The sequence below is a fragment of the Maylandia zebra genome, linkage group LG12 (assembly GCF_041146795.1).
Source record: "Maylandia zebra isolate NMK-2024a linkage group LG12, Mzebra_GT3a, whole genome shotgun sequence".
Classification (NCBI taxonomy): domain Eukaryota; kingdom Metazoa; phylum Chordata; class Actinopteri; order Cichliformes; family Cichlidae; genus Maylandia; species Maylandia zebra.
The window spans coordinates 6,800,957-6,821,898 of record NC_135178.1 but is presented as its reverse complement, the minus strand read 5'-3'; the positions used below and the strand labels follow the sequence as shown (position 1 = coordinate 6,821,898).

The 20,942-nt window shown below is 40.3% G+C and overlaps 1 protein-coding gene across 2 annotated transcripts; it reads right to left on the bottom strand.

The window, feature by feature from the left end:
• Window positions 1-1,438: 1,438 nt before the first annotated feature.
• On the bottom strand, window positions 1,439-20,558 carry arhgap25 (Rho GTPase activating protein 25). Of its 2 annotated transcripts, none has more exons than XM_004567286.6 (11): window positions 19,918-20,558; window positions 15,657-15,859; window positions 13,507-13,594; window positions 13,228-13,341; window positions 10,711-10,915; window positions 7,067-7,199; window positions 6,866-6,939; window positions 6,551-6,672; window positions 6,019-6,173; window positions 2,453-2,997; window positions 1,439-2,032 (listed from the first exon to the last, which is right to left on the bottom strand). In XM_004567286.6, exons 1-11 carry the CDS (start codon window positions 19,979-19,981, stop codon window positions 1,834-1,836), a joined length of 1,902 nt encoding a protein of 633 aa, XP_004567343.2. In that variant the 5' UTR covers window positions 19,982-20,558; the 3' UTR covers window positions 1,439-1,833. The 2 variants fall into 2 exon arrangements, with proteins under 2 accessions (XP_004567343.2, XP_076746738.1); XM_076890623.1 differs by lacking the exon at window positions 19,918-20,558 and adding an exon at window positions 15,973-16,113.
• Window positions 20,559-20,942: the final 384 nt, after the last annotated feature.

Sequence of the window (20,942 nt, the reverse complement as noted above, 5' to 3'; positions counted from 1 at the left end):
GACCCGCAGATACACTCCTGATTTTGGTGCGTCACAGATGGGAAGGAATGAGCCTTTCCTGCCTCTGCCACTCATCTGCCAGGCTGATGGTTGACAGACGTTCTTGTTATCTGCCTCTTTGTTAAACTGCTGCTGCAACAGGCCGTCACATCTTCCTGGTGGACTAAAGAAAGCTTGATAGTAAAAAATGTCTATTTGCACACAGAGTCAGGCCCCTCCATATGGTCTCCATTATCGGCCCAAGAGTGTAACAACTGAGGATTTAGGGAGCGCACAGTTGCTATTTTTGGACCAAACCTTATAGGAAGCAGATATTAAGTCCTGATATCCTGTTTCTGAATTTTAATGATTTCTATCTGTGTGTTCACTCCCCAGTGTTATCCTTTTACGACTATTGAAAATCAACACAATTTTCACCACAAAACCTCTGCTGTTTACTGTTTTTAAAGTAGTACATAATCATTTTTGACTACATGGAGACATCGTTGACAAAACATTGACTAAGTCACCATTTTCAAACACATCCAGGAGGACCCAGAGTTGCCGAAGACCCATTGTCTTCGCCAACTCCTGAGGGAAAGGTCTGGATATTCACCTAACCTTTCCCCGCGCTTCTGTCATGATATTGTGGGGTTTTAGTGGATATTCCAGTACGTTATTAATAACTGGAAGGCTGGGGCTGTTTCCACCAGAATCTGCTGCTCTCAGGCAAACACAAATCCAAACTGGGACCAAAGAATAATTTCTGATATTTGTTCATAGACCCAGAATGGACCACAGCACAGAAGACAAATTCATTGCTGGGCCTAGTTTGACTGTGGTTATCTAGGTTCCTCCCACAGTCAAAACACAAGCGTGGGGATACGCTAAATTGACCGTGGGTGTGAATATGAGCAGAAATGGTTGTCTGTTTCGATTGTCTGGCCCTGCAATAGACTGATGACTGCTAGGATAGGCTTGAACAGTTTGCTTCTCTCATAGCTTGTATATTAAAGATGGATGTAGCCATCTTTTGTTTCATAACATCGTCCAGTCCTCTCTTGGCCCGAGTGATGTTATGATCGCCTACCTATTGGCTGCATCTGTTTGTACCATCCGGTGTGCCAGTTAAAGCAGCCACGCCCCCATTTTTAACCCCTTTTAACGGAGAGTTAGATGAAACCTAACCTCCTGTACTGTGCTGATGAAGGGCGGAGTTAGCTAAACAGACCTTAGAGGTTTTAATGGGAGTTACAGAGTCTCGGGATTGACACCTTTTTGAAGTTCACATAACTTTTTCAGCCATGTATCTGTCCCGATGTTCCTTAACTTTCCTCAAGAAAGATTTTTTTTCTGTTTTCTGTTATTAATTTGTTTGAACTGTGGGGGTAACACAACACATATTGGTACAAAAAAGCTTGAATGAGCTGTAAGATCATTTTGCGCATCGACAGACACATTTCAATTTGTGCAACTTTATTAATTTACCACTGAAATGAAACATGTTTGAATGACACACACTCTTTGTACTCTCTAACATTCATATTAGTTAAAGTCCCGTTATCCTCGGATCAAAGGGTTTGAGCAGAGTTGATGCCTGACCCTAGATTTCCATGCAAGTAATTCATGTAAATGTGTTCTGTATGACAGTTACACCAAATGAAGGCAATTCATACAGTGACGTGACTGTTGCAAACGGGAGGATCAAACATGTCCTTAAAATAAACACAAATATAATAGTCAATAATTTATCTATAGGACCAAACGGTGACTCCCAGTTCCCGTGTTAATGGATGAGGCTTCCCTTGTTAACAGGATCATAAACCCACATGTAAGTGAATCTCAGAATTACGTTTAAGTAGGAGCTTTCTCTCTCATGAGGAACTGCTGAATGTCTCTTTGCAGCTCGCCGTTGCGTCTCTGGGCCTCGTCTCTGCTGCGTTCTGCATTTTTTAGGCAGATCTCCAGAGCGGCCACACGGCGGCGTTCAGCCTCCAGGGCCGACTGGAGCTCTGCCACGGTGGCCTTCAGTTCCTTGTTCTCCTGCTGCAAACTGCAAGAGGCAATGACAGACATTAACAGGTTCACATGTGCAGTAAGAAAGGCAAAGGAAAAGCTAAGCTGTGCCAGGAAGAGTTTCTGCACCGGCAGTTTTCCCTCCAAATAACTCACGTCAGTTTTGTGTGAACACATGGACTTGTTTCCAGTATAAATAAACTCATTTTAAGTTTCCAGGAATCTAGTTCAATTTATGTTTATTATACTCCAGGGTCTGCTTTGCTCATATAAGATTCTCTCACATTGAATCCAGGCTCTAAGTGTTCTGCAACAGCACATCTACACTCTACAGTTTCGGGGTAGAAATTGAGCATTTCATTTCAGTATTTCTAAAACATTTTATTTTAGGAAAATTAGTGTTTAATGGCTGAAATGGTGGGTCAGGGTGTCCATGTGACTCTTTTGCTAATCTCACCTGTCTAGAAGTGGCTGCCCGGGGTCTTTCTTCAGCTCTGGCATGCTGTTGACCTGTGGAGGAGGACTGCTCACTGGTGTGGTGTCTACACTCTTCTTATTAGAGAGCATCCGGGGATACTGGAAGTCACTTTCAGGGGTTTGCGGCACAGAAGTGGAAGAAACTAAATTCTCACTCCCCCTCCGAGTGGTCAATCTGTCCTCCTCCTCTTTGTTACTCATTGTAGACCCCCCGAAAAATGATCCTGACGTTCGCAGGTCTAGGATTTTAAAAATGTCCTCTGACAGCGTGCCGCTCTTCTCGTCTGTGCTTTCCTGGATCCGACTCCACCTGTTGAGGGCTTCGGTCTTGGCTGCCATCCCGGTGAGCGGGCAGTTGAAGGTGGGGAGGGTTTGGGTGCGTTTGCGGGGGCTTCCGAGCCAGTCATCTACAGAAGGAGACAGAGGTTCCTGCAGCGAGGTTTTGGGGCTGTGGTCTCCCCTGAGTGGACCCGGACTGTCATTGTCCTCCTCCTCCGGAGACTCAGACAGACATGCGTCACCCATCTAACACAAACACAGAGAACACAGACTGATTACACATACAGAGATTTGCTATTTGCTGACAACATAGGCCTAAATTTCTTATTAAGCTATTATCATCCTCAAATGTATCCATGTAGCAAAAGTACTCTACCTCTCGGTCAATTTACCAATAAGAAGACCATTAGTAACCATTAGCATAATAACAGTCACAGTCTTACATGTCATACAAAGACACAGGAATTAACACCAGAGTCGATCTGGACGTCTCCATCTGCATTATTTATTTATTTATTCATTAGGAGCCCCATTAGTTCTGCCTTAAAGCACAACTAATCCTAAGTTTTCTGCTCTTTGTTCTATATGATCTCAGTGACAGTGACAGCATCCCTAACATGATCCTCTCAAGCACACAGCTCAGGCTTTAACTCGTTTCCTGTTTAAACCTGTTGTTCACGAGGGGCAGCCAATCAAGAGAAAGCTGACTTAAATTAAGAGGAAAAGGAGCAAAGACAGAAGAAGAAAGTCCAGACAATGTAAGGCCTCACCAAAGTCATGCATGAGAGAGACGAGGATTATTCTGATCAGTTAATCATGCAAAGCTACCCTAGCAGTGTCCAACAATAACATATAGAGCAGAGAATGAAGAGAATAAGTCCCATCAAACCAAATACATACACATTAAACACATATGAACACATAAGATGTGGACAGTGGAATTCCACTGTTTCTTTGTTTCTTTGTTCTTTACATGAGAAGACTGGAAAACTAAAAAGAGAATGGCGAGCTAGCCCAGCTTTGTTTAAGGTACAAACATGTATGTCCTGTCACCTCAACAGCTCAACCATTACCGCATCACCACGATCCTTGTGTACTTATTTGACATAAAGCTTCTTTCAGCTGCTCCCTTATTCACAAGAGGCCACCACAGAGGACAGATCTGTGTGTTTGATTTGGCAGATTTTGAAGCCAGCTATTCTTCCTGATCCTCCCAGTCTCTCCTCCTGGTCCCAGGGTTTCTTCACAGTGTGGAGTAGCTGTGCCAAATAATCACTGTACTACATGAACAATCTCCTGGATCCACTCGTATGTTTATCACAGAGGTGTGGACTCGAGTCACATGACTTGGACTCACTCGAGTCATTAATTTTATGACTTTAGACTTGACTTGAAAAAATGTTCTAAGACTTGTGACTTGACTTGGACTTTTACACCAATGACTTGGGACTTGAATTGGACTTGAACCGGTTTACTTGAAAAGACTTGATATTTTACCCCAAATATAAAATTTAACATGCATATTATATAGAGATTGAAAATGTGACGTCATTCACGGGTAGAACCGCAAAGGATTCTGGGAACTCGTGGCAAGAGGTACTAGCGCACGCAGGCTTTCAATTAAAATTAGTCACACAGCGATAAAAAGAAACACAAAAATGTCAAGAAGCCGTTGTATTATTAACTGCAATAGCCGGTCGCATGACAGCCACGGGAAGCCGACGGGTAAAGAGATCGGTTGTTATCGGATTACGTCGTTGAAGAGAAATTGTTCGAGCCATGTTTCCGAAGTGACAAAGACGCGACGGGTGGCCTGGATTGCAGCCATTCAAAGACCAAATATAACGTCCCAGAACACTCCAGCTCACAGGTTAGTCTGCTCCAAGCATTTACACAAAGGTCAGTCTGCTGTTGTAGTTAATGCGTCATTTTTCTTAACATAATTAGTGATATAGGTTACAAGCAAGTCTGGCGCTGAACAGAAATGGTCGCGCTATGCTCCTTTATTTATTGTGCATAAATAGTGAATTGTCCTGACACAATATTGCGTTTCGCTTCTGTTATTATGGTACACTGACAAAAACACATACTTTTATTCACAGGATAAAACAGGTTTTTTGTATCACTAATTGCCCAGTGCGATTACAGCATACAGTATTATTGTCACTGCTACATTTCTGTGATGCTACCAGAAATTATTTCCACTACTAATTAATTACCGTTGAGCTCAAAGGTCCTATTAATAAACGGTTAAGGAATGTGTATTTATGACGACGATTTGTGAGACTGGTAAACTTATGATACGTACGATGGTCTTTCGTTCTACACGGTGCATTTCAAGGTCCTGCACCCATCCGTCAGTAAACTGTACCTGGGCTTGTTGCAGTGACCTGAAGTTACTAAACTTCATGAGTGTATGCACTCACTCCAAGAACCGTATGATTATAAATATGCATATAAATATGCTAAGATGAGATAGCTGACTTCATCTAACTAGCAAATGTTTTCAAGGCTACGTTGGTGATGCAGTTTTTTTTTTAAATGATATTTTAAAAAAATATATCATTTATTTATGTATGATATTTTTGTCATGCGATTTTAAAGCCGGTCCTACAACCGCATCCAAGAATAACATGCAGCTTATCTCAGAACTGTCGGTGAAAATTATTCTTGGAGCTAGGTTTAATTGAGCTGCATTTTAAAGAGGTGCAATTTCACAATTTGTGTATATTTTCTAAGTTCACTATTTTGTCATGTGTTGAGAAAAACACAGATTAAAAAATTACATGGTCTAATATTTACATTTAGCATAACTGCAACATGCTTTTTTTCGTTTTTTTTTTAAAGACTCGAAAGGACTTGAAATTCAAAGTTTCAGACTTGTGACTTGACTCGGACTTTTACACCAGTGACTTGAGACTCGACTCTGACTTGCCTGACATTACTTGAGACTTGACTTGAGACTTGAGGATAAAGACTTGAGACTTACTTGAGACTTGCAAAACAATGACTTGGTCCCACCTCTGGTTTATCATATCGATGTCACGTGTCAAGTATTTCCCAACATCAACCAGCCACCTGGTAATTGCCATTGTTCTGTAGCCACTTTTGTTAATAAACTAGCTCTGTTGTTTGTCACATATATAAATTCTTATGAAAAAGCTAGTTTAAATATTTTATAAATTCAAATTTCAGTAAAATAACGAGTCATTTTGACACACTAACAAGCTCGTTGCAAAAGCCTAATGTGCGGCTAAAGGCTCGTACCTCTGCAGACTCCCAGCCCACAAAGCTTCGGGGAGCATTCTTCTGGCTCTCTGCCTTGTTTGAAGGAGAGGGGGGAAGCACATCTTTGGAAAGAGGAAACAGAGTCTCATGTCGTCTGATCATCACCGTCATCAGCTTCTGGATCTGAGGAGTCGCTGTGAAGAACAGAAATGTGAAAAGATTATGATCAAAAGCTCTTATCTTTTGGCTTTTATTCTCATTTTTGATACACTTTCTTCAGTCTTCAATATTTACTTGGATGGGTTTATGCAATTCAGACAGATCGTTACAGAGACATGAGATCACTGGCTGAAAAAAGGAGCCGAAAACAAGCAGAGGTAGAATCTACTTGGAAGTAGATGTGCTAAATATTACAAAAGTATCTAAATGGTACACCAAGACTGGTTTATCTGAGCAAACACACTGTTGTTGTCTCTTGTTGTTTCCTAATATATCTAACAGAAACACAGCTGAAACTGGGGTCTTTTAAGATGAACCAAAACAGGTACATCAGTGAGCTGTGTGTCCTCACCCTTCATCACAGTGATAGGATCTTCTATCTGAGGTTTCAGCAGGTTGATGCCCATCACAGTTGCCAAGTTCTCCACGTTCATCTTATTCACCTTAGAGTGTAGCTGTACCTCAAACAAGAATCTGAAAAACAACAGGACACGTAACCAGACACAGGATAGTATGTCTCAGACCGAGAGGCTGATCTCAAAACAACACTGGGGTGATGGACCAGAGGGTCTCTGTAGGATCTGGTAGATGTACGGGTGTCTTTCTTTTAAACATATTAAGTTATTTTCAAGTTTGGATGTAATGACGTCCTTCAGCATCTACTCACCGACAAACGTAGCTGAGAAGATTGTAGTTTACTCTGGGGAGCAGAGCAATTTCTTTGTTCAACCTCTCCCAGCCCTGAAAACACATGCAAGCAACCAGTTTAAAGGATACATACGCTCAAAACATCAGAGGATATCCACTTCTTGTCCACATGTACGCTCAGCTCTGTATTCATCTTGCAGTGTGTTTAAATTAAGTGCACCTCAGAGCTGGTGGAGTCCAGGAGGTTGGTACAGTCCAGGAAGTCTTGGTACTGACTCCAGGGGACCACAGGTTCAGGCAGCTCCCGCAGGTACAGCTTGAGTAGTGACGCCACCGTGTGGACATCTGTGTCGCTGTGGCAATTTAAACGATACTCATTACCCAGCGAGAATAAACCATAGGCATGCAGATTGGCTGACTGGTGTGGAAGCTCTTGAGTTTATCTGCACATCATGAAAGGCTTTGCACAATTATGCTTTCAATCACACTAAGATATGTGTAAATATTTTCTTGGACGGACAAATAATCTTGACATGGTGGTGTGTAGCATAAACAGGGTCTGGGTCTCTTGTACGGAGTTTGCTGTTGTAACTGTGACAAGAGTGCAGTTCAAGAGGGAAACTCGAGGCCTTGCCTTTGATTTTTGTTGCAAAGTATCTGTCGGTTGGCTCAAAACTCATGTTCCCTGACTCTACTCACATTAGATTACAGACAAACAAGCAAGTTAAGTTAAATGGATGTTTTCATCTACAGTTTTCTGTCGGAGGAGCTTGTGATGTTGAGTAATAAAGGCGTCCTCCCCTGTGCCTGCCAGAACAGGATGTGGTATCACCCTCAGCTCTGAGCAGACACAAATCTATCAACTTCTCACTACATCTCTCTCATCTCTCCTTGCTTTCTCAGAAGAAGAAGAAAAAAAAAAGAGCTGATGCTGTTGATTGATTGAGGTTAGGATATTCGTCTCCTTTTATGGAAGTGGCTCTTATCGAGACAGCTAAATTTGTTTGAAGCACATTTACTGCGTCTTAAAGTTTCTTTAAGATGTGATAATTAATTCGTGCCATAACAACTTTACACTCACTATTTCCTGTGAATTCTATATGAAATTCATGCTGCTGTCCTTTTCACGGGACTGCTGTGATGAGCTAAATGCACCCAATGATTCATTAGCTTATATAGTAGCAAAACATGAAGTAATTTATCAATCTTTCACATCATTGTGAAGACATTTTGGCCACTCTTCTTTACTACATTGTTTAACTTCATTAAGGTTTGTGGGTATTCGTTTATGCACAGCTCTGTTAAGGTCCTGCCAAGCATTTCAGTAGTGTTGAGATCTGGTCTTTGCCACTTTGCTTCATTCTTTTCTGTTTTACCTGCTGCTCTAGAATACTTTGGTATACAGAGGAGACTATGGTTGACTCAATGACTGCAAGGTGCCCAGGACAAGTGGCAATAAAACAAGCCCAAGTCATCACCCCTCCACCAAACATGGCCAAACATCTCCACATTGTTGCAGAAGTGGTTGTTTCAGATGCAACTTTGCAAAGCTGGGCTGTGCTACCGAGGACTTTTTAGAGAGAAGAGGCTTTCTCCTGAGAACACTTTCAAGCAGCCATACTCGTTATGTTGTGTTCTCAACATATAATATGCTAACTGAGGCCTGTAGAGACCGAGATGTAGGTTCACCAGCTGACACTCAGGGCAGGACCCGCACCATTGGCGCACATCCGGCCAATACAATCGGGCCATTATTCGCTTTAGTCCTGGGAAGATTGTGGTATTGTGTTAACACACCTGAATGCTCGAAAGTTTCTGCATTTATAGATGTGCACACACTTGCTGATAATCAGTTAATCAAATCTCCCATTTTTAAGTAAGATCATTGAAAAAGCAGTTTCTCAACAGCTCAATTACTTCTTAAAACAGAATAACTGCTACGATGCCTTCCAGTCAGGTTTTAGACAGAACCACAGCACTGAAACCGCTCTGACAAAAGTGTTTAATGACATATGTCTGAACACAGACAGTGGAAAAATGTCAGTCCTAGTTTTACTGGATCTCAGTGCAGCATTTGATACAGTTGACCACAACATATTACTCAAACGACTGGAGAACTGGGCAGGTCTCTCAGGAACTGTACTAAACTGGTTCAAAACATACTTAGAAAACAGAAAATACTTTGTATCAATAGGTAACTTCACATCCGAGCAGACAAGTATCACATGTGGAGTTCCCCAAGGTTCCATCTTGGGACCCCCTCTGTTTAACATTTACATGCTCCCACTGGCACAGATTATAAAGAACAACAAAATAAACTACCACAGCTATGCAGATGACACACAAATATATATCACAATGTCACCAGGAGACCGAGGCCCTGTACAGGCTCTTGGTAAATGCATTGAGGAAATTAATGACTGGTTGTGCCACAATTTTCTCCAACTAAACAAAAACAAAACTGAAGTAATAGTCTTTGGCGCCAAAGAAAAACGATTACAGGTCACCAGAGAACTTCAATCTATACATCTAAAAACCACAAACCAGGCGAGAAATTTGGGTGTAGTGATGGATGCAGACCTAAACTTAGAAAAACACATTAAGACAATAACAAAATCAGCTTACTATCACCTCAAGAATATTTCAAGGATAAAAGATCTGATGTCTCAACAGGACCTGGAAAAACTAGTCCATGCATTCATCTTTAGTAGGCTTGATTACTGTAACAGCATCTTTACAGGTCTACCTAAAAAATCAGTCAGACAACTACAGCTCATTCAGAACTCTGCTGCTCGAGTCCTCACTAAGACCAAAAAAGTGGACCACATCAGTCCAGCTCTGAGGTCTTTACACTGGCTGCCTGTCCGTCAGAGGATAGACTTTAAAGTTCTGATGCTGGCCTATAAAGCTCTGAATGGTTTAGGACCAAAATACATCAGTGACCTCCTGACCCAGTATGAACCTTCCAGATCCCTCAGGTCATCTGGATCCGGTCTTTTATCAGTTCCCAGAGTCAGAACCAGACACGGAGAAGCTGCATTCAGCTTTTATGCTCCTTATATCTGGAACAAACTCCCAGAAAGCCTCAGATCAGCTGAAACACTCAGTTTATTTAAATCCAGGTTGATTTAAATCACCTGTTCTCAGCTGCATTTGAATAAAGCACCAAATCCACACTTTTAAGCTTAAATTTCAAAACTTACACTAACTACTGATCTTATCTATTTCTGATTTTATCTGTTTTGATTTTATATACTGTTTTGTTTGTTTGTTAAGCTTAAATGTCAAAACTTACATTAACTACTGATTTTATCTACTGTTCTGATTTTATCTGTTTTGATTTTATATACTGTTTTGTTTGTTTGTTTGTTTGTTTGTTTGTTTGTTAAGTGGGTTTAGAGCTCTGGGTAGCTCCCCAACTGGGTCTAGACTGGGTCTAGAGAGTATTTTAAATTCAGGGAATTTAAAATAGAAAGTAGCTCGTCCACAGAAGGACTGGTAGCTCCCCTTACGATAAGGGTTCAGATCGCGCGAACAGGTGTGAAATATGTGTGTTTAGTTAGTTTGTTTGTTTGCTTGTTTTATTCAATTTTAAATCATGCTTTTTATTTGTTTTTGTTTCTAATGTCTCTGTAAAGCACTTTGAATCACCTTGTTGTTGAATTGTGCTATACAAATAAATTTGCCTTGCCTTGCCTTGCCTAATCAAGTTCATTTGATTAGCAGCACCTGGCTGCCACTCATCCTACCCCATAATTCCTATGGAAGCTCGAAGATGTGCTCAGTTTTCCAGGGTCAGATGCAATGATAATCTCATATCTCCCATGTCTTAAATGACTATAGAGAGAATAGTGAGGTCATTACCTGGGGAAGGAGGGCCTCTCTCCTGCATCAAAGGCATCTCTGAACTGTTTGACAGCATTATCCTGACCAGGGAGGCGGAAGATCCCCTCTTCGTCCAGCCCATGTTCTTTGATGAACTCCACGCACTTCTGCACCAGGATTGGGACCATTTGAGGTCCGAAGCGCTGCTCATATGTCACAGTGTCCATGAGACTCTTTCCAAACACTGCAGACATACGGAGAGCAAAGATATTTGGCATAGTTAGATAAATGATTTATAAAACAGCTATTGTCCCTTTTCATGTTAGTGAACAGGTGATCGTAGGGCAATGCTTAATGCTTAATCACTCGATTTGGTTGAATAAAAACATTTATATCGAGAGAGCAATTCTCATTTCTTTACATTTCTTAAAAAAACATTTATTTTTGACATCAGTTTTCTTTAAATTTGCACACAGCAGGAAATAATCTGTTTCAAACACATTACTAGAAATACTCCATAGTTTCGAGTACAGGAGTTTCCAGCTCACAAGCGTGAATGCACTCAAATATGAGCTGCTCAGTTTTCACACTAACATGATATGACTTGACACATCACACAGACTTTATACTGGGAAGGTTAAAGACCAGCAGAAAAACCCAATATTACTGCATTTTAAATTACACCACTATAATCTTTTGGCTCTAAAAATCTGGATTGAGCTGCAACAATATTTTTGCCTACTAATGAAGCTGTTAAGTAAAATTAGCCTGTGAATATCACTCACAGATATAAATGTGTAGACCTTTATTAATAACATGACTACTCTACAGTAGGATATTTATGGATATTTGGTATTTGAACTGTCATTGAAATAATATCACACTTTGTTGTGGTGAAATTATAGAACTAAGATAACTAAAACTGCCTCCTGACCTACTGTTGTATAGTGGAGGACAGAAAAAACCTGCAGCGGGTGGTGAGAGAAGCAGAAGCACACTAAGCCCCCATCACGAACATCTACACTGGCAGACTCCAGCAGAAAGCCTGCAGTAGTCAATGATTCCTCTCAGCCTGGTCATTCCTTTTCTTTTACCCACACCCTTCTAGAAAGTGATACAGCTTCTACAGCTGCAACTAAACCTTCTACAAGCGTCAAATGTGTCTTCTCTGAAGAACATATGATCTGTCCCCACTTTGAACTTTACTACAGCAGGTCTCTATACACTCATCTGACCCCATTTGACACTACATTGCATATACTATATATATCTTTTAATCATAAAGATGATCTTATCTTATAATTGCTTAATTTTTACAATTATCTTTCACCATAAAATATAGGAACTGTGAAATCAAGGTAAACAATTGTCTATTAGCATGCATCAGCCTCCTTCAGAGTGGCTATTCATGGCCCTTTGAACCTGAAATTGTGCAAGTGAATCAAATTAAAAATGGCCTAGTTTGTCAAATGAAACCGAGAAATTGTGTAACTCTGAGTGGATGTCCTCGATTTAGCAACTGTCATGCTGGCTGTTCTCTTTCTTTTAGCCCCACATGGATACTTGTCAGAAAACGCAGTGCACTTGCTCTGAAAATGACTTTCATTATTACTATTTGTTACTGCAGATGAAGTGTAATAGTAAGTCAAACGCAAGCAAAACTGCCCCAGCAATACTGACTTCTCTGTTATCCTCGGTGAGTTTACCCTTTTAGATTTGGCATCCATAGCTTGGGGAACTAAAGATTGACCATTGCTGTGTTATTTTAGTCTGACAAAGCTTTTTTCAGTTTGTGAGCTTCATATTTCATGAACACAAGAATGCAGAGAACCATTGGCAACAAACATAATGCTTTAAAATGTTTCCCATTTTCAAGGTTTCTGTCAAAACCGCAAGGATTTACTGACTGACATGAGAAAACAGCTAGTTTGATTCTGTCTGATGCTAGGCTCTAGCCTCGGCTAATCTACCTTCAAACACTACTAATACAAGACCTTAAAATAAATATCACGTTGTTATAGCAAATGTTTTTTCAGCTATTAATTAATAAGTGACTTTTATGTATATATATGCTTGTTTATATTGTGCTATTCTTAGTTAGTGTACTGTCTGTCTTTGTTAATGTTTGTTTATAATGCAGCACTGTAATGGAAAATAATTTCCAATAAAGTATTCTGATTCTGATTCAAATATTTTGAAATATTGTGTTTTTATGGGTAGGTAATATGTTTTGACTACTAGCTAGATTGATGACTTCCTCTTTTACACGAAGCTTAGCAAAGCCTTGCTGACATGGATGTTTTTTTCGTTTTTTTGTTCGATTAAGTGTTTTACTTTTGGACGGTGCCAGGCTAGCTGTTTTCCTCTGTTTCCATTCCTTTTGATTAGCTAAGCTAAACAGCAGCTGACTGTAGCATCACGTTGTCAAAGGTCAAATATGAGAGCACCGTTAGTCCACTTATCTCAGCTGAATTTGCCGACAACGTCCAAGTTTTTAATTTCATCAGTCAAACAGGATTGTTTCAGTTTAATAATCTTTGACAGATTTTACTGAACCTCCACTTGTTGGCGCTCCGATGACTCTGCGCAAGGTGCGCACCCACTCCTCCATGTCACTCTGGGAGTTTGCCATCAACACATGGGGACATCGCTCTCTGTCTCCAGTTGAGCCTGTCAAACAAACAGGAAACAAGAAATATAACAGGAAATATAAAAAGGTTTCTGCTGTCCAATGACAATGAAGGGATTCCCCTAAAAAAAAAAAAATCCTCTTTAGGTCTTGGAGTAAAAATATCATGTAAGGTCTCAATTGTGAGTGTTGAGTGTGTTACTTACGTGGTATGATCTCAAAGAGGTACTTTCCAGGGTCATCTGAATTCGGGGGGAGTTCGTTAACTTTACTGAAGCGCAGCTGGATGACTCCCTGCAGGCCAGATCACATAAGCACAAACACACTCAGAATTGTAAAGTCCTTCATTGCCAAGAACCAACCAGCACAATTCACACACATACTTACATTTACCCTTTAACAAGCAGTTGGTATTCATGCTGTGTGTGCAGTGGGAAGGCCTAAACAGGTGCTTTTGTTGCTTATTATTACTATTTAAATGCTTACAAGCTGATGTAGTTTAAGATGCATTAATGTTCACTGTTTATGACAGAGAACTAACAGCCCTAGCCTCTGTTTTCACTTCCTCTATCTACCATTACCCTCAACCCCCCTAAGTATTAAAACTAAAACATTATTAAAACAGAAGGCTTTTGGAAGGCTTTTGGAGTAAATCCTCAATTTTGTGCTTTTGCAGGAGACAAATCACTTACAACAGAAGAGGTTAGGAGCAGCTACAGCTGGCAACATGCAGTCCTAATTACATTTTATATCTAAGGAAATAAAACGCTGCTTTGTTTCTTCTTGTTTCACACCTTGATATGGTTGATAACTTTGACCACTTTTTGCTACACCAGTTTCGCTGCAAACAAAACTACGTTTTCAGAGCTCAGACAATAATAACAATTTGCTTGCCTTCATTTTATAATGAATACCAACATGTAGTTACGGTTAAGTTACAAAGTGCTCATTAAGTCGACTCAACTACCTTATTAAGAAGTTCAATTCCAGTAGGATTTTAAGCAGTATAGTAGTTTTCAATTGCTATAGACGGTGATGAGTAATTTAATCATGCACCTTTGCAAAATACCATAATGTAACTATTGAAATGAGAATGCAAATGAGTCTTTTCAATTGCATGACAAGCAGTGATAGACGTAGATAAGCATCAGAATAATGGGTTGAGGTTTGGAGTGCAGGTCTTTATTTTATCACTGAGCAGAGCGTGACTGTGCACACTTCTTTCTGCTAACATAGCAGCTATCGATCCATCCATCAGACACGGCATACTTAGTGTCAGCTTTGCGATTCTGACTTGAAGGCAGATAAAACAGAACCTGAGCATCTGAGCTGCGAGTGGAACTGATGCCTGGTATTTCAGCTAACATCCAAATCTGGAACTTCCCTGACACACCCACACAGGACACTACAACATCAGTGGACATCAGTGGAAAGTGCTGACTGTGGCAGACAAGCAGACGTTGGTTGGCTGCTGGCTTTTAGCCAATGATTCCATTGGTAATAGCGTGATGTGCACGCTAACCCTGAAACATTAGAAATAAACGGAGCAACATTTTACGTTTAGGCACTGATATATATATATAAATATAAATAACCTCTTTATGCAACTCAAAGGAAGGAAGACATTTTAAAGGAATTTTTAAGATACTTTTTCTCGCATCTTTTTTATTTCTTTGAGCGTTTGCGATTACAGTACAGGTTAAGCCGGCTATTACAATATAAAACATGTAATTATTTATGGCATCATCTTTCTGAAGGTTTGCTTTTTGGCCCAGACAGAGCTACAGCATACCAACAAAACTTAGCTTTTTCAGAGATGAACGTTACAGATGTATACATGCAAAACGTGGCTTTAAATCAAACATAAATGTGCAATATTAAAATTCTTTCAATGGCAGAAGGTCTTTCATGTGAGGCTTCCTGCATCAGTTGTTTTCTCTACAGGAAATGTGTAAGGTTAGCCACACAGCTAGCAGTAAGTTTGTGGTCTTAATTAGACTTGATAAAAGACACATTTCTTATTAACGGATGAATTCTTCTACTAACGTGTGCATTTAATTATGAATAAATGCATTTATTGCAAAAATAGTTTATGTGACAGGAATGATGATTCGGTTTTATCTGTGCTTATCTCCACGCTTAACCACTGCATAAAAGAAGCGTAGCTTCAATAAGAAACTGGGACATGGAAATAACTTTGATGTCTTGTCATCATAAGAACTTCTTTTAAATACATAAATATATATAACATGTGAATGACTTGTTTTGGAAGTGATTTTATTCTAACAAAGGCCAAAGTGGATATAGAAATGAATAATTTTGAAAATCTGGATTAATCTGGTAAGGTCAGCCTTACCTGGACAGTAGTCTCCTTATCATCTTTGTGGTAAGTCAAAGTGCTTCCTCTCAGAACAAAGTAGCGCTGCTGCCAGTTCTTCACTAAAGACCTCTGTTGCTTCTTCAGCCAGCCGGCCTTCAGCGGCCTCTCCATGGACCTGTAGGAGCGCGGCGAGCCCTGGCCTGGGCCTCCCTCTCCAGGTATCACACTCTTGGACCGCGCTGCCAAACACCACAAGGAGGCAGCTTGTAAAAACGTCAAGAACAACAGCGCCCAGCGTGCTGTGTCACAGCCAGAGCGATGAAATATTACCAAAACACCAGCGGTACTCAACTTCAGCAGAGCACTTCCTCTTTTTTGATATGAATATGCATCAGCCTATCAGGGCTGAGACAGCAGCTCGCTGTATACTATTTTTGTTCCTCAGCTATTGAGTTTCAAGCTGACAGGAAACTGCTGGTCTAAGCTGACCAGTTTCCTGTGGAAGGTGCATGAATGCAGCTGTGATTGTACTAACATAAATAGCAGTAGACTGACCACCAAACAATATGATGGAAAGGTTAGTGGTTAAGTTATGGACAGATAATGTCACATCACCTGTGACACTAGAGAGCACGAGGAGTGATGAAAGAACAAAGGTGACGTGTAGGCGGCCTAGTGAGCACAGACTAAACCACAGACGGTTTGAGTCCCAGACAGCGAGGTAGGACCAGAGATAGCTGGACTGAGACTGAGCCCATTTTCTCAGTGTTTCTTTAATTCTCTGTGTCTTGTTAGGCAAGATGACAGAGTAAAAAGAGAAGGAGAAGGGCCACAGTGGGGTAAACAGGAAGTAGCCACATCATTGCCGGAGGCCTGGTACACTTTGAAGGTCTCCACCTACAAGCTTTAGAGTCCTTTGGTCTCATTTTAATAGCACCACCCTGATTAGTGGAAAGTTAAAGTTGAGGAAATGTGAGCCCACACACATCGACTGATGTCACACCCCACCCTCAGCTGACAAACATAAAGTTCCTTTAATGTCACTTCATATCGTGACTAGCCAGATTTCCACAGCACCTCAGAGATGTGTCCAATAACCACTATTTAGAAGATTTTGCGATAAATCCAACACTTTCAAGTCAAGATGGACTCGGGGAAGTATGATGCTCAGTTTTACACAGACTGTGAAGAGTTTCATATCGAACTGATAATTGTAATTTTACCAATTTACATATTTCTGCTCAAGTGTATAAATGTGACTACCATCAATAAATGTAGTTGCCTAGCCTCGTTTTATGACGGCTTGTGATCAGACCGGATAAAAGTAGGACCAAACAAATACTTATAATAAATATTTTACTTTAAAAGCCTGATTCTTTTCAAAGAATACTTTATATGTTGTTGCCATAAGCTAGCTGAGGAAACTGATCTCATTCTTATAGTTTTGTGCTAAATAGAAGTAAGACACCACCAAGCATGAAACCAGAAGATGGGACAAAAGCTAGCCTGTCCCAGATCATGTTTTTTTAACTGGCTTTGTTTGCTTGTTTTTTTGTTAAACTGGAAATTGTTGTAAATGCCGATATATTACAGTGTAGCAGTGACATTTATAGTTTAACTCTCTGTAGAGCCAGGTTAACCTTTTTCCCTAATCTTTATCCTGGCAAAGCATTAGCAAACAAAGCTTGCTAATGCTAATAAGCTAACTGGCTCTCAATTAAACTTCACACTCAACAGAGAGACATGAAACCCTTCAAACTTGCTAATTATAATGTTGTACAATTACAGAACCACCTTTAAAAAGATCACTGTTGTGTTATATAATGAGGATTATGGAGCTAGTGAAAGTATTTATGTTTAAGAGAACTTGACTGGCTATTTTCTGCAAAGTTCCTCTAAAGTCAGGGTTTGATCACAAGTTACGAGATATTTCATTCCCTGGTACAATTTATTTATTATTAGTGAATTATTTTTAAAAAATCATTTACAGTGCTGTACAGAAGTCTTAAGTCATCCCATTTCTTCATCTCATTTCTTTATATTCTATTTTCAAGGAGCTGAATTTCCTTGTAATTTGGTCTTGAGCAATAACTCTCTGACGTTAGAGTCCAGTCCGTGAACCTATTTTTTAATCCACTTAACACTGACCTATAAGTAATTCCAGCATAAAAAAGGAACTTAATTCCAGGGATGAACCACAGTTGTGTGTAGATATAACAGAACCAATTTTAAATGTTGCTTTGGGCACTTCTCTGCAGGCCTGCCACAGAAACACAGGATTTGTTCCCATTTTTTATTGAATATATGCCAAATGCCAAAGATAACTCACCCTGACAGGCACAAAACAGTATATTTCACCAACAAAGTGATTCCCTAAGTCCTTTTAGCTACAAACATGACGCTATCAGTCATGGATTGGTCTCCCCGTGCCCGGATGGCCACATTATTGAATCAGTGTGGAATTATCTTGACCTTGGAATTATGTAGGGAGCAGAACAAAAAGCAGCCAACATTAAATGTCCTTAAAGAAGACTAGAGAATTCCTGAAGACAGCTTAAAAAAAATTAGAAAGCTGCCTAAGACAGTTCAAGCTATGTTGATGCCTATTGTGAAAGTCATGCCAAACTGTATACATCTATGTAATGTTTGCACATTTTTCAGCAGAACTGCACTTTTACTTGCAAAATTCAAAGAAATAAGGGGTGGCTAAAGACTTTTGGTAAAGTACTATATGTCTCTGAGGATATGTCTGTGAAGGTTCTCAGTCACCCAGGTCATCGTAGTCTAAGGAGCTTGGAAAGAAAAGTGTCTGGACTTCTTTAAGTTGCTTGAAGACGTTTCACCTCTCAACTTAAAGAAGTCCAGACACTTTTCTTTCCAAGCTCCTTAGACCATACACAGAGAAGTTATGCAATGCAGTTTTAGCTTGCTGGTGCCCAATTTAAATGTCTGTACTTTAGGACTTTCAGAGGCTCTGCAGGTTCTTCCTTTGTAACACAAGTTAAACACCTTCAGTCTGAAGCTTCATATTTAATAGAGAGGCGTTCAATGTTCTCATTTAATCCTGTAAAATAAGAACATCTTCAAAAATGTCAACATATGACATTTGTTAAAGGATTGGTAAGTACTTGGGTCAAATGCCTTATTCCTCATCATTAACATTGACTCTGAAGGTGTGTGTTCGACCTTTACAATACTTTATGAAAGGACAGATGCAGTATGACTGTGCAGACATTTGCACATCATACAAGCCTGCACTTACATATACAGTATGTAGGCAAAGTTACACAGCCACAGGAACTTAGCTCTTGCATCAGTTTCCTGTTGAAAGGCTGCATCACTTTAGTCCCAGAGCAAAAAGAAAAAGAAGCATCCACTACCTAACACAAGATATCTCAGGGTAGCATGAGGAGAATCATGAAGGGTCACCAGAGTTGAGGAAGTTCTACTTCCATACTGGCGCAAGTCTGGGATATTAATATCCATGTGAGGCAGATAAAATAGATGCCGCTCAGGCAGCTACTTCCTTCCACAGTACTGAACAACGCTGACACCAATGGCAGAAAAAAAAAAAAAAAAAGATTAGAGTTTAAAAAAATTATGGTTACGACTGTACTGTAGAAACTCATCTAGTCACTGCTAGTGTCTGTGCTAACCTGTCGTGCCTTGAAAACCTGAGAGGAAACACCATTAAGTACTGCACTGATTCCACCCTGTGCAAACACCGCTGAGCACAGTATCAGTGGGTCTAGCACGCTGTACACTTTAAAAATATATCCTTGCATTAGCGTTGTTTGGTCAGCCGCTGGGGGCTACTCTGAGGCCCTCAAGAGAGGTGATGCAAAGTCTTAAAGCTTTTTGTGTAAATTGAAACCGTGAATTCTATGGTCTACGACGAGGGGTGTGTAAAACAAAAAAAAGTGGGGTGTTAAGCAACTGTGGTCAACTTCGCCATTGTGCTTAAAAACCCACACAACCCCCTTGTTATGCCTTTGCTATCGGCTTGTTTTCTAGTATGAACCACCTTTGACTTCTTTGGTTATACCACATGTAATTATAGGCAAAGAAATCAAAGGGCCACTTTTTCTTCTACGAGGTACAAATCTTTGTTGTACAAGGTACAGATCTTGCGGTGTAAATGTGAATGTGATCCCTGATTTCTTGGAATGTCAGTTGGTCAGTTTAAAGTTTACACGTCATTAGATAAGAACAAAACTGTTTCGTTTCTAGAATTTGAAATGTAAAATCCTTGCATCTGCTCTGGCTGTCAGTGAACGCAGCACGGCCACTGGCTTACCTATGCGAGCTGTCTCTGCCTTGAGGGTGCTGAAGTCCCAGTTGCGAGGTAGTTTCAGAGACATTGTCCTTCATTCATGCCACGGGTCAGTGTTTTAGTTCGCACATGCACCTCGCCGGAGCGCACACACACAGACAGACAGACAAACACACGCATACACACACTCAAACACACACACACACACACACACACACACACACAGAGAGAGAAAGAGGAGATCTCGCAGATCAAACTTCCTTCTTCCTGTGTGTTAATCTTCTCTTTTTTTTTCCTCAGCTGTTCACAACGAGTCCCCTCGGGTTGCCTTTACTTCCGTGTTCTGGTAGCTTACAGCAGAAATGGCTTCCAGGTTGTTTCACTAAAAAGGTGCAAAAAGTTCCAGGGCTTCATGTAGTGGGGAACTCTTCAAGTGGCTAATGCTGGATGGTGTCACAAGAAGAAGAGGGGAGAAAAAAAAAAGCCACCGGCGTCTTCTTAAAGGAAATGGTTTGTACCTCTTGGTGTCACTCCCTTAGTGAGCATGTTGCTTCACAGCTCAGCCCTCACTGAAGCAAAAGTCAGTATTTACAGAGGTGTTGTAAATGCTGATTTTTACATCTAAGGTGAAAGGTTAGGCATCTCACAGTGGCCCACAAAATACTCCCGACTGCAGTGATGCTCACTTGTTTAATGATGGAGTAACTATTACACAGCTGGGTGTAAGGAAGTCAACTAAATGCAACTAAATGGGGAAGAAGCCCAAGAAGGAAGAAACCAGTCACGCAGTAACCACTTTTTTTTTTTTTTTTTTTTTAAATACCTTTTAATTTTCTCTGAAACAAGACAAAGCACATTTCCGCATCAAAAAGAGTACAGCTTTTCTCTAGACAATGTACAACGCAACACAAACCATTGCACATTTGAATAATTATATAGTGAAATCATATAGCTGTATAATAACTTCAAACCACAAAATATAACACAAGGCAGGAGGGGAGTCTACACAGCATGTGGGACAGACACATCTCTCCCATACATTCCTTTTT